This window comes from Rhinoraja longicauda, chromosome 6, assembly GCF_053455715.1.
Source record: "Rhinoraja longicauda isolate Sanriku21f chromosome 6, sRhiLon1.1, whole genome shotgun sequence".
Lineage (NCBI taxonomy): Eukaryota > Metazoa > Chordata > Chondrichthyes > Rajiformes > Arhynchobatidae > Rhinoraja > Rhinoraja longicauda.
Window position 1 is genome coordinate 70,407,142 of NC_135958.1, and position 13,451 is coordinate 70,420,592.

Below are 13,451 nucleotides of genomic sequence, written 5' to 3' on the forward strand. Positions count from 1 at the left end.
ATAATCCTCTATTCAATAGAGAGTTCCCTCTTGGAAATACTGAATTTCTTCTCTAAACTGAACATCACATGGGACTCTATGTGGAGCTTTAGCTCACTTCCATTTTCCACACCATGTGGGCTTCACAGGCTAAGCCAGCATTTAATTCCCCATCTCTAATTGCGCTATACAAGGTGGTGGTGAGCTGGCTTCTTGAACTGCTGGAGTCCTTGATGCAATGGACCTCAATGCTGTCAGGAAGGGAGATCAAGGATTTTGACTCAGCGGTAAAGGAACAACGAAATATTTCCAAGTCCGGATGGTGTGTGGTTTGGAGGGCAAATTCCAGTGGTGTTGTTTCCATGCCATCCTTATCTGATGAAGGTAATGGATTTAGATGCTGGTGTATCTTTATGGGAGTCTTGGTGAGTTGTGCAGATGGAACAGACTACTGCTACCATGCATCAGTGGTGGAGTGAGTAAATGGCTATGGATGGGGTGCCTATGAACCAGGCTGCTACATCCTGCTTGGTGTCAGGCTTCTTGAATGTTGTTGAGGCATCCAGGCAAGTGGTGAGTATTCCATCATGGTCCTCATTTGAGCGTTATAGATGATGGACAGGCCTTAGAAAATTCAGAGATAAGTTACTGCAAGATTCCTAGCTTTCGACCTGTTCCTGCAACATTGTGTATATGGCTACTCCATTCAGTTTCCGGTCAATGGTAACTCCCAGTTTCAACCCTCCACTTCTGTTTTTATGCAGTCCCTTGGGGAAACCAAAGTGAGATCCCTGGGAGCAGGTGGACAGCATAGGAGGTGATGTGCTGCTTCCACTATTTTCTGCTCAGCTTCTGTGTGTCTCTGATGAAGATACTTCAGGCTCTCACTGCCATCCCAATTTCCATTTTCCACATGGGCCAATGATTCGTATGTTGTTCCAATTCAGGATGTTCCAATTTTTCATAGAGCACATTGGAAGTGATGGTGAATTTCATCATCAGAACTTGCTTTTGTTAAGAAATAGCTCCTGAGATATGGAAAGTAGACCACATTTTTCAGGGCGATTTGGCTAAATTACCAGAGGGCTGCTGATGTCTCCTGAATAAAGTGCAGCATGACATGCCTTGAACAAAGAGGGGGAGAAAGTTGGGAAATGTTATGAAACTAAGTAAGAAAGTTGTAAAGTTCCTTACTCCATCCTGTTTGCTGCAGCCAAATTCCAACTTGTATGGCTCACACCCTTTCTACATGGTGATGGAAGATGATGGGTCAGCTCATGGTGTTTTCCTGTTAAACAGTAATGCCAAGGGTAAGAAATTAACTTAACTTCATTCAAACTCAGATTTAATCTAGAGACTTGGAAGTTTTGTTTGGTCTTAAACTATTCTTACCTTCCTTGGAAAAGTAAACATGATTATTTTATCTATTGTTTCATGGTCTCTGTGTCCATTGTGCCATTTGTATGAGCCATGTGATAATGGAAATTAAGATATTGTTGAATTAATACGTTTTGTTTTACCCAGATGTTTTGCTCCAGCCAACCCCTGCACTAACCTGGAGGACCATTGGGGGAATCCTTGATTTTTATGTGTTCTTGGGTCCAGAACCTAAAACAGTGATCAGACAATATATGGACGTGATTGGTAAGACTGAAACCATTATGTTATTGATGACAGGTAAACACCTAGCATTCTCTAACATGCACATGATTCTAAACTTCAATCTTTTGATTACTGTTACAGTACAGTGAAGAATATTAATTAAATCCATTGTTTTTCTTCTGAATTTAGTCTGTCTCATATAATGTTTTATTATACCTAATCACAATTGTACAGGTTATCCAATAATGCCACCTTACTGGAGTTTAGGATTCCATCTATGCCGGTGGGGTTACTGGAGCACCAACATCACCCGACAGGTCGTGGAGAACATGACTCGAGCTAACATGCCTCAGGTGAGTATACAAAGTCAAAATGTCATTTTTAGTGGAAAGAGAATCTGTTCTTGTTTTTTTTTAAAACGGAATCTTCCAAAGAACTTTCAATAAGAAGGCACATGGTATACTTGCCTTCGTTGGTTAGGGCATTGAGTATAAGAGTTAGGAAGTCATGGTGCAACATTATAGGACTTTCATTGGGCCATATTTGGAGTATTGTGTGCAGCTCTGATTGCCCCATTACAGGAAGGAAGTGGTGAGTTTGGAAAGGGCGCAGATGAGGCTTACTAGACCTATATCTCCTGTCCCTATACCTCCTTCCTCGACTCTGTCCAGGGGCCCCGTCCTCTATTGTCAGAGTGAGGTTAATCGCAAATTGGAGGAACAGCATCTCCTATTTCACTTGGGCAGCTTACAACCCAGTGATATGAATATTGATACCTCTAACTTCAAGTAACTCCTACACTCCCTCTCCCTCCATCCCTCCCCCACCCAAGCCACACCAGGTTCCCATTCTCACCTCACAAACAGCTCACAATGGCCTGTTTCCTTTATCATCACTTTTTTACATATCTTTCAATCATTTGTGCTATATCTCTCTACATCACTGTCTATAATCTCTCATTTCCCTTTCCTCTGACTGGTCTGAAGAAGGTTCTCAAGCCAAAACATCACCCATTCCTTCTCTCCACAGAGATACTGCCTGTCCCACAGAGTTACTCCAGCATTTTGTTTCTTACTAGAATGATACCTGGATTGGAGGATATTATCTAAAGGGAGAGATTGGTCGGACTTGAATTGTTTTCTTTGGAATGCCGGAGGTTGAGGGGAGACCTGATAGATGTATATACAATTGTGAGGCATAAATAGGGTAGCTGGTTGAAACCTTTTTCCGAAGATGGAAATATCAAATACTAGAGGGCATAGCTTGAAGGTGAGTGAGACAAAGGTTAAAGGTGATGTGCGTGTTTTTTTACACAGAGGGTGGTGGAACGTGCTGCCAGGTGTGGTGATTGAGGCAGACGGTATTGTAGATAGCAAAGATTGTTATCAAAAATTACAGCCGGGTCTCGATCAGTTCTGCAAATGGGCTGAGAAATTGTTAATGGAGTTTAATGCAGATAAGTGCAAGGTGTTGCATTTTGGCAAGTCATGCCAGGCAGGATCTTCACAGTAAATGGCCAGGCCCTGAGGCGTTTTGTAAAGCAGAGGGATCTAGGAGTGCAGGTACATAGTTCCTTGAAAGTGTGATCTCAGGTAGAGAGGGTGATTAAGAACGCTTCTGGTACATTGGCCTTCATCAGTCCAGGCATTGCGTACAGAAGTTGGATGTTATGTTACGATTGTATAAAATATTGATGTGGCCACATTTGGAATTCTGTGTTCAGTTTTGGTCACCCTGCAATAGGAAGAATGTTGTTAAGCTGGAGCGGAGAAGATTTACGAGGGTGTTACCAGGAATTGTTGGCCTGAGCTATAGGGAGAGGTTGTGCAGTCTGGGACTTAATTCTTTAGAGTGCAGGAAGTTGGGGATAGATCTTGTAGAGATGTATAAGATCATGAGGGGAATAGATTGGCTGAATGCACAGTCTTTTACTTAGAATAGGGGAATCAAGAACCAGAGGACATAGGTTTAAGGTGAGTGGGGAAAGATTTAACAGGATCCTGAGGGGCAACATTTCCACACAGAGGGTGGTGGGCATATGGAGCAAGCTGGCAGAGGAGGTCGTTGAGGCGGTACTATAACAATGTTTAAAAGACATTTGGACAGGTACATGGATAGGAAAAGCTAAGAGGGATATGGGCCAAATGTGGGCAGGTGAGACGAATGTAGCTGGGATATCTTCATTGGCATTGACAAGATGGGCCAAAGGGCCTGCTTCCGTGCTGCATGATTCTATGACTAAAAAGATACGATACTGGCGTTCGAGGCTTTTTGCATAGGCACATGGATATACAAATAATGTAGAAAAATGGATTATGTGCAGGCCAATTTGGTCTTGACGTCATTTTCGCACAGGCATTGTTGTCGAAGGGGCTGTTCATTGGCTGTACTGTTTTCTGTAACTGCTGCAGGATATGAGCACTGAACTGTAACATATTTCGGTGAATAGATTAATTAATCTATTAGATGGTACAGGATGAATCAGGAGATAAAATTGGCGAGTCAAAAATGTAATGCTACGGTGGTTATGGGAGATTTCAACATGCAGGTAGACTGGGAAAATCAGGTTGGAAATGGACCCCAGGAAAGAGAGTTTGTAGAGTGCCTTCGAGATGGATTCTTAGAACAGCTTGTACTGGAGCCTACCAGGGAGAAGGCAATTCTGGATTTAGTGTTGTGTAATGATCCTGATCTGATAAGGGGACTAGAGGTAAAAGAGCCATTAGGAGGCAGTGATCACAACATGATAAGTTTTACTCTGCAAATGGAAAGGCAGAAGGGAAAATCGGAAGTGTCAGTATTACAGTATAGCAAAGGGGATTACAGAGGCATGAGGCGGGAGCTGGCCAAAATTGACTGGAAGGTGGCCCTAGCAGGGAAGACGGTAGAACAGCAATGGCAGGTATTCCTGGGAATAATGCAGAGGTTGCAGGATCAATTTATTCCAAAGAGGCGGAAAGACTCTAAGGGGAGTAAGAGACACCTGTGGCTGACAAGGGAAGTCAGGAACAGCATAAAAATTAAGGCGAGGAAGTATAACATAGCAAAGAAGAGTGGGAAGACAGAGGATTGGGACTCTTTTAAAGAGCAACAAAAGTTAACTAAAAAGGCAATACAGGGAGAAAAGATGAGGTACGAGGGTAAACTAGCCAATAATATAAAGGAGGATAGCAAAAGTTTTTTTAGGTACGTGAAGAGAAAAAAAATAGTCAAGGCAAATGTGGGTCCCTTGAAGACAGAAACAGGGGAATTTATTATGGGGAACAAAGAAATGGCAGACGAGTTAAACCGTTACTTTGGATCTGTCTTCACTGAGGAAGATACACACAATCTCCCAAATGTTCTAGGGGCCGGAGAACCTAGGGTGATGGAGGAACTGAAGGAAATCCACATTAGGCAGGAAATGGTTTTGGGTAGACTGATGGGACTGAAGGCTGATAAATCCCCAGGGCCTGATGGTCTGCATCCCAGGGTACTTAAGGAGGTGGCTCTAGAAATAGTGGAAGCATTGGAGATCATTTTTCAATGTTCTATAGATTTAGGATCAGTTCCTGTGGATTGGAGGATAGCAAATGTTATCCCACTTTTTAAGAAAGGAGGGAGAGAGAAAACGGTTAATTATAGACCAGTTAGTCTGACATCAGTGGTGGGGAAGATGCTGGAGTCAATTATAAAAGACGAAATTGCTGAGCATTTGGATAGCAGTAACGGGATCATTCCGAGTCAGCATGGATTTACGAAGGGGAAATCATGCTTGACAAATCTACTGGAATTTTTTGAGGATGTAACTAGGAAAATTGACAGGGGAGAGTCAGTGGATGTGGTGTACCTCGACTTTCAGAAAGCCTTCGACAAGGTCCCACATAGGAGATTAGTGGGCAAAATTAGGGCACATGGTATTGGGGGTAGGGTACTGACATGGATAGAAAATTGGTTGACAGACAGAAAGCAAAGAGTGGGGATAAATGGGTCCCTTTCGGAATGGGAGGCAGTGACCAGTGGGGTACCGCAAGGTTCGGTGCTGGGACCCCAGCTATTTACGATATACATTAATGACTTAGACGAAGGGATTAAAAGTACCATTAGCAAATTTGCAGATGATACTAAGCTGGGGGGTAGTGTGAATTGTGAGGAAGATGCAATAAGGCTGCAGGGTGACTTGGACAGGTTGTGTGAGTGGGCGGATACATGGCAGATGCAGTTTAATGTAGATAAGTGTGAGGTTATTCACTTTGGAAGTAAGAATAGAAAGGCAGATTATTATCTGAATGGTGTCAAGTTAGGAGGAGGGGGAGTTCAACGAGATCTGGGTGTCCTAGTGCATCAGTCAATGAAAGGAAGCATGCAGGTACAGCAGGCAGTGAAGAAAGCCAATGGAATGTTGGCCTTCGTAACAAGAGGAGTTGAGTGTAGGAGCAAAGAGGTCCTTCTACAGTTGTACCGGGCCCTGGTGAGACCGCACCTGGAGTACTGTGTGCAGTTTTGGTCTCCAAATTTGAGGAAGGATATTCTTGCTATGGAGGGCGTGCAGCGTAGGTTCACTAGGTTAATTCTCGGAATGGCGGGACTGTCGTATGTTGAAAGGCTGGAGCGATTGGGCTTGTATACACTGGAATTTAGAAGGATGAGGGGGGATCTTATTGAAACATATAAGATAATTAGGGGATTGGACACATTAGAGGCAGGAAACATGTTCCCAATGTTGGGGGAGTCCAGAACAAGGGGCCACAGTTTAAGAATAAGGGGTAGGCCATTTAGAACGGAGATGAGGAAGAACTTTTTCAGTCAGAGAGTGGTGAAGGTGTGGAATTCTCTGCCTCAGAAGGCAGTGGAGGCCAGTTCGTTGGATGCTTTCAAGAGAGAGCTGGATAGAGCTCTTAAGGATAGCGGAGTGAGGGGGTATGGGGAGAAGGCAGGAACGGGGTACTGATTGAGAGTGATCAGCCATGATCGCATTGAATGGCGGTGCTGGCTCGAAGGGCTGAATGGCCTACTCCTGCACCTATTATCTATTGTCTATGACGATCAAATGAGATTCATTCTCCCTTTCCCCTTTTTCTCTTTTCAAGCACATCTCTAGGTCCCATTTGAAAGGTACTATTTAGTCTGAGTCTTTTTAAATAATGTAATCCAAATTATATTGATTTGTAATATAAAATAAATTATCCTCATTCTTCTCATGGACATTTTGTTAATTAGCTGAAATCTTTATCTTTGATTTCTGTGTTACTGGTGAAAATGTCTTTTGCTGATCACCATGAAACCCATGAAATGTTTCCATTTAATCTCTCCTAATTATCTTGACTCCAGGGAGTATAAATCCCAACATTTTTTGCTTTTCCACAGAATGGAGAATATGGGTAAAAGGAAGTCTTCAGGTTACAATCTTGATCTATTTCAGATAACTGCTTATAACCCAAACTGTTTGTAAGTCAGAAATCAACAAAAACATTGTGTGGAAGAGGAACACAGAAATTATTAACTGGACAAACAAAGAACTGCAGATGCTGGTTATTGCACAAAAGGATACAAAGTGCTGGAGTAACTCATTTGGTTAGGCAGCATCTCTAGAGAGCCTAAATTGGAGATTTGAACGTTTATAATGTAGGGTTCTAAACTACCCAAGCGGAATGAGGTGCTGTTCGTCCAGTTTGTGTGTAGCCTCATTCTGGCAATGGAGGGGGCTCAGGCCAAAAAGGTCAGCATGGGAAGGGGAGTTAAAATGGTTAGCAACTGGGAGATACAATGGGCCTTTGTGGGCCCAGCAACCACAGGAGATGTAACACCTGTCCCTCTACTTCCTCCCTCACGCCATTTATGGATCCCAGCTGTCTTTCCAGGTGAGACAGAGGTTCATGTACATCTCCTCTAACCTCATCTACTGTATCCGGTATTCCCAATGTGGCCTCCTGTACATCAGCAAGACCAAGCATAGACTTGACGACCGTTTCATGAACACTTGTGCTCAGTCCACCAAGTCCTATGGACCATTTAATAATTAACTGGATGCTGAATTGGATTGATGGTATGAAATTGAGGGCTTTATTCAGAAGGTTTTTTTCAGACTGTGGATCAGTGCTGGGGCCATTGCTGTTTATCATCAAATGGCATGCATTTAATCTGGATACACAGGAATGAATAATGCAGCCCAATATTCAGCAAGAGGACTTGTCTTACCCTTCTGTATTGCACGTAATTAGCTGGCTAGAGAATTGTTAAAGAGTTTTGTTTCTGCAGGATGTACAGTGGAATGACCTCGATTATATGGACAAGAAAAAAGACTTCACCTATAACATGCAATACTTTGGAGACTATGCACAGATGGTGAAAGAGTTTCACCAAAAGGGATTGAAATATGTTATGATTGTGGTAAGAAGAAAAATACATAAATAATTCAGACTTCTAAAAATAGTTGCTGAAAATGATTTAATTGCTAACGTGAAAAGGAAAGTATCCATGTTTGACAAAGTTCTGTGGAGAATATACACTGTTGTATCTGATATGAAGCAAACATATGTTGGAAACACTCAACAGATCAGGCGCATCCATTGAAAGAGAAAAAGAGGAAGGTTAATTTCTGACAAAGGATCTTCTACCTGAAACATTAAATCAGTTTCTCTTTCTGCAAATGCTGCTTGATCTGAGAGTTTCCAGCATTTCTGTTTTCTAAATTTCAAATATACGTTGATAGACAACCTCGTTGTCAGGTTGCATTTCCCAGTAATGAGAGCAGAAATGAAATTGGCAGGAAATGGGGTTATTATATTAACGTGAAAGGGAGGTACTACTGACGGCATTGTTATGGCAGGAGCCTGATGTTATCCCAAGGCTTGCCCGCACTGTTCTCTGCGGTACCAGGAACTCTTGGCTGAGGGTGAAGCCATGTGTGGCTGCCCTTCAGCAATGAAATATTTAAAGTAATCTCAATGCAGCATAGCTTGGTTCAGTTTAGTATAGAGATACAGTGTGGAAACAGGCCCTTCGGCCCACCAAATCCGTGCCAACCAGAGATCCCCACACGCTAGCATTATCCTCCACAAGCAAGGGGCAATTTACAAATTTACCAAGTCAATTAGCCGACAAACATGTATGCCTTTGGAGAGGAGGAGGAAACAGGAGCTCCCATAGAAAACCATGCAGGTCACAGGGAGAATGTACAAACTCTATACAGACAGAACCCGTAGTCAGGATTGAACCTGGGTCTCGGGCACTGTAAGGCAGCAATTCTACCATTGTGCCACAGTGCAGCCCACAGTGTGGAGTGCAGTGAATGTGCACAACTTCTGAGAGATGGTTTTAGGAGGGCAATCAATACAGCAGCTCAGCACTGAGATGTGGGGGGTCAGGGCTGTAGTCTGATCAGCAGGAAAGAACATGGTGGACTTTGTTGGGGATTATCAGTGGCTGCTCCATGTCTTCACCACCCATTGACTCTCTTACCATCTTTAGCCGAATGTGATGAAGCTGCTGCCTCTTCCTCATTTGGTTTCTTAGTTATTCCCCAGTCCTGAGATTTTCTCCATGGTAATAAGGCTAATTGCTAGCAACCATTTTAAGCTTAGTTTTATGCATGAAGAAAGGTGATTCCATTTCCTTTGAGAATTATTTCTGTACTTTTCATTGTGTTGCAGGATCCTGGCATCAGCAGTGCAGAGACACCAGGGAAATATAAACCATATGATGATGGTGTCAGGAGAGGTGTCTTTATTAAGAATGAAACAGGCCAACCTTTAATAGGGAAGGTCAGTGCAACAAGAAGCAGCTTGAATTGTATATATGTTTTTTTCCATTTTCTTGCCATTAATTGTAAGCAATTCTATTTTGTCAAGAGAGAGGTAAAATAAAAAACTGTTTGGAAGGCAGTGGTTTACTTAAAGTGCTGTTAATTGTTTTGAATAATATCTATTGGAACACAGTTCCAATAAAACCTTTGATTGATCACTTGAAATCACTTAATTTTAAACTAACTCAATCTGTGTGTGGATCAAATTTAGGTTGACGAACCACAATTGTCATCGTTATGATTAAAGCCAGGTGACCCACACGTTTTATTTGAGGTGGGGTGGGGGGGTTCATTCCAAGAAAATGGTCCATATCACAATTATCCTTAAGCTAAAGCTGTGCTATCTGCACATGCATCAAAAAACGTGGGTTGTAAATAAAAGTTTTATATTTATTTGCTTTCTTCACAGGAATTCAGTGAGAGTGTAATTTATTCAGTATCTGAAACTTTTGGAGAGTGATTTGTAAATTCTGTAAGGGCTAATTTATGTTATCTAAATGGCGATAAGATGGGAATTGTGGCCATTTTATGGTTATGTGCTATTTGATTGGACTAAAATGAGCTGAGGTGACTGACGTTGGTTTAGTAGGGAACTGCCTGCTGCAAGCCACATTTTTCTTTATATTTCCTTATGTCGCAGGACATTTGGACCATTTGGCTCATTGAGTGTAGGCCAGCTCATTGAACAATCCCTTTCCTCCAATAATTTCTCTGCACCTTTTATCCCTACATTCCCATCACTTCCATGATCCACTTACAATAGGGGCAGTTTACAGTGGTAACCTAACTTGCAACCCACATATTTGGGAAGAAACCGAAACACTGGAGGAAACCCATCCATTACAGGGAGGATGTGCAAACTCCCACACATACAACAATGAAGATCAGGATGAAATTTGAACTGAAGGAGCCTAGAGGCAGCATCTCTTCCAGCTGTGTCACCATTTGAGTGTTGGCACATCTCAGACTTCCAATCATCTTCAACCAAATGTGGGGGAAATCAGAAACAGGAATCCTAGCATTGTGTCATGTACAAATTAGATTTGAAAAGAATGTTCTTTTTTGGACACTATGTTATCATTAATTATTTGTAAATTTTGCAAAGTTTGATTGTGTTAATCTCCCCCATTCTCAATTACACCAATGTGAATTGGCCACAAAGATATGCCCCTTAATATAACAAGATTTATTTTAAAAGTTATTTCATGCTATCTCTTTATCTCTCTAATTAACATTTAAAAGAAAACCAAGCAGGAAGGATACAATTTGGATAGTAAACTGAAAACCAAGCTTATTTTAACATCAAAGATAAACACAAAATGCTGGAGTAGCTCAGCGGATCAGGCACCATCTCTGGAGAAAAGGAATAGTTGACGTTTCGGATCGAGAGCCTTTTTCAGACCAGTCTGTGAAAATAGACAGTGAGGACAAAACAGTCTGATGAAGGGTCAAAGCCCAATACGTCACCTATTCCTTTTCTCCAGAGATGCTGCCTGACAGTGTGTCACTCCAGCTTTTGTGTCTATCTTCGGTTTAAACCAGCATCTGCAGTTCCTTCCTACACATTAATTGAACATCAGCCAGGCTAAATGAAATTCAAACAAAGAAACTTATGGAACCTGCCAGAGTGATCATGACATTAAGAACAAATTATTGCACAAGTTAAATAATGTTGTGTTGTATCCAGATAGTATTGCTGCTAACAATTTGTCTAGATGCTTGATTGTGGTACCAGTAGTAATCCCAATCCTCGTGCTGGTGCATATTCAGATTGTTCTAATTGCTTTATTTAGGTTTGGCCTGGTCCAACAGTCTTCCCAGATTTTACAAACCCAGAAACCCAGGCCTGGTGGTACGAGAATCTTAAGGAGTTTCATGATCAAGTACCATTTGATGGAATGTGGATTGTAAGTATATGAAGAAAATAAAGAAAGCTCAAATTGCAAGATTTAAAAGCTGTGCAAAGTGAAAAAATTACAGTTGAATAAGTACTTTAATATTCTCAATTTTTAAAAATTCTTCCATTGTTCAGAAGATTTAGCCAAGGTCGGTTAAACAAGAAAAACTATTTAATCTGCTTGTGAGCAGTATAATACAGGAGAAAGTACAGTTATATTTATCTGATCTGCACCCGGTGGCAGGTCCCTACTGTGCCTTGAAGTCCTGTGTGTGGTCTCAGTGGCAGTAAAATCACGCTGCCCAGTTAACAGGCCCTGCCCCCAAAACACTCATGACAAGTAACAAATTCAGAGGATTTTAAGTTTGTGGTTAGCAGAATAGATAAGGGCAATTCAATTGATGTGGTTTACTTGGATAAAGTGCCACACAAGAGTTTATTAATAACATTAATGCACACAGTATCAAGAATGATAAACAGGTGTGGATTAAGGATTGAATAAGGGGCAACAAACATCTTAACAAGTCAAATAACAAGTCATTTTTGGCCACTGCACCATATGTTCATGATCTTATATCATTTATTTAATTGAAGAGATCAAATTTAGCAGCTCCAAGTTTCCCAATGATGGAAAACTCTTATGGGTTACATGGGCCATGAGAAGGATGTAGAACAGTTTGAGGAGATTGTTTAGATGGGGTGAGTGAATGGAGCATGGACACATCAGGTGAAACACAATGAAAGATAGACACAAAGGGCTGGAGTCATTCAGCGGGTCAGGCAGCATCTCTGGAGGAAAAGGATAAGTGATGTTTTGGGTCGGGACCCTTATGAAATGAAGTCATCCCCTTTCATCAGCAGAGTATTTTTGGTCAATGCTGAGAATTTGAAAGATGTTGATTCAAAGGGACCTTGTCTATTTTTACACTTGGCCTTGCACATAGGTTTGCAAGTTCCAAACATTCGTCTTTGCATATGTCAGAGACTTGACATGTAAACAGTTAAACTTCAGCACTACAAACAAAACTACTAGCAATGACCAACATGGTCAGTCCCATGAGTGAAGTTTGCTTTGAGGAAACAAAGGCACTCCTTTCACAAGTTGTTCTGATCGTGTGGCCTGGGTACAGCCTTTGCCTCAATGTCATTCTAGACTTCTTCATTCAAGTACTGAGATGGTAACAAGTCCGTAGATTAAATAAGTGTAGATGGTTGAAAAGATGTGGAAGAGCTACATCTGTCTGAGATAAATAGTTTTAACATTGTCAAAAAATCAAATAAACTATTTTGCAGGACATGAATGATCCATCTAACTTTGTGAATGGAGCAATAGGTGGCTGTCCAGACAACAATTTAGAAAATCCTCCTTATGTACCAGGTAAAAGCTATTATTTCAACTTTCACTTTCAAAACCATTCTATGCTCTTTGCAATGAGGTTTGTTTCAAGTGTTTTGAACATGACTGGTTTAATTCTTTGGTTTTCCTTTTTCCTTGTATTTCTGACTTTTGTGGAAAATAATTGAGTAAATCTTCATCTCTCTGCTGCAGATGTGGCTGGAGGATATCTGAGATCTCGTACACTGTGTGCATCTGCAAAACAGCATCTCTCAACACATTATAACCTGCACAATCTGTATGGTTTAACTGAGGCCATTGCTTCCCATGAGTGAGTATCAATTTAATCATAAATACATTATTAGTAGTACTGAACATGAATGCAGTATCATAAGGATCAGTCAAGGGTTTCTGAACACTGCATAACAAGTTTAGTTTTCATGAGAAAGTTTTCATGTACAGTTCCCCTTTTTTTCTAATTCCTTGAGCTAATTGCTAATTTTGTGTGAGTTTGAAAGTAAGTGTTGTCAGGCAAGTACATTGCATTAAAGTCCAATCCTGGCCTCGGTGGTTGGGTAAAAGTGTGAATTCCAGCCTCTGAACAGGAAATGCATTTTTCATTTCCTATTCCAAGACTAAATTTGATTTGTACCACTTAGAAGGAACCAGTAGCCAAATTGCAAACTCCTAATCTGAAAGCATTTATCTGTTGCAGAGATTTAGATTAATATATCCATTGTCTTAAGGGCTGAGCCAATGCGTTGTCCTAGACATAATTTTAGACATTATTGCTACGTTATGTTCTACCTAACTCCAAATCAGAGAACATCATCAGTACCAGCACAGATACAATG

At 41.3% G+C, this 13,451-nt stretch overlaps 1 protein-coding gene across 1 annotated transcript in view; it reads left to right on the forward strand.

The window, feature by feature from the left end:
- LOC144594577 (lysosomal alpha-glucosidase-like) overlaps window positions 1-13,451 on the forward strand; it is a 42,551-nt gene that overhangs the window by 11,640 nt on the left and 17,460 nt on the right. Inside the window, exons 5-12 of the mRNA XM_078401298.1 lie at window positions 1,193-1,289; window positions 1,504-1,623; window positions 1,816-1,934; window positions 7,819-7,950; window positions 9,213-9,323; window positions 11,158-11,271; window positions 12,555-12,639; window positions 12,811-12,928. Coding sequence (XP_078257424.1) covers window positions 1,193-1,289; window positions 1,504-1,623; window positions 1,816-1,934; window positions 7,819-7,950; window positions 9,213-9,323; window positions 11,158-11,271; window positions 12,555-12,639; window positions 12,811-12,928 — 896 coding nt within the window. The remainder of the gene's footprint in view (window positions 1-1,192; window positions 1,290-1,503; window positions 1,624-1,815; window positions 1,935-7,818; window positions 7,951-9,212; window positions 9,324-11,157; window positions 11,272-12,554; window positions 12,640-12,810; window positions 12,929-13,451) is intronic.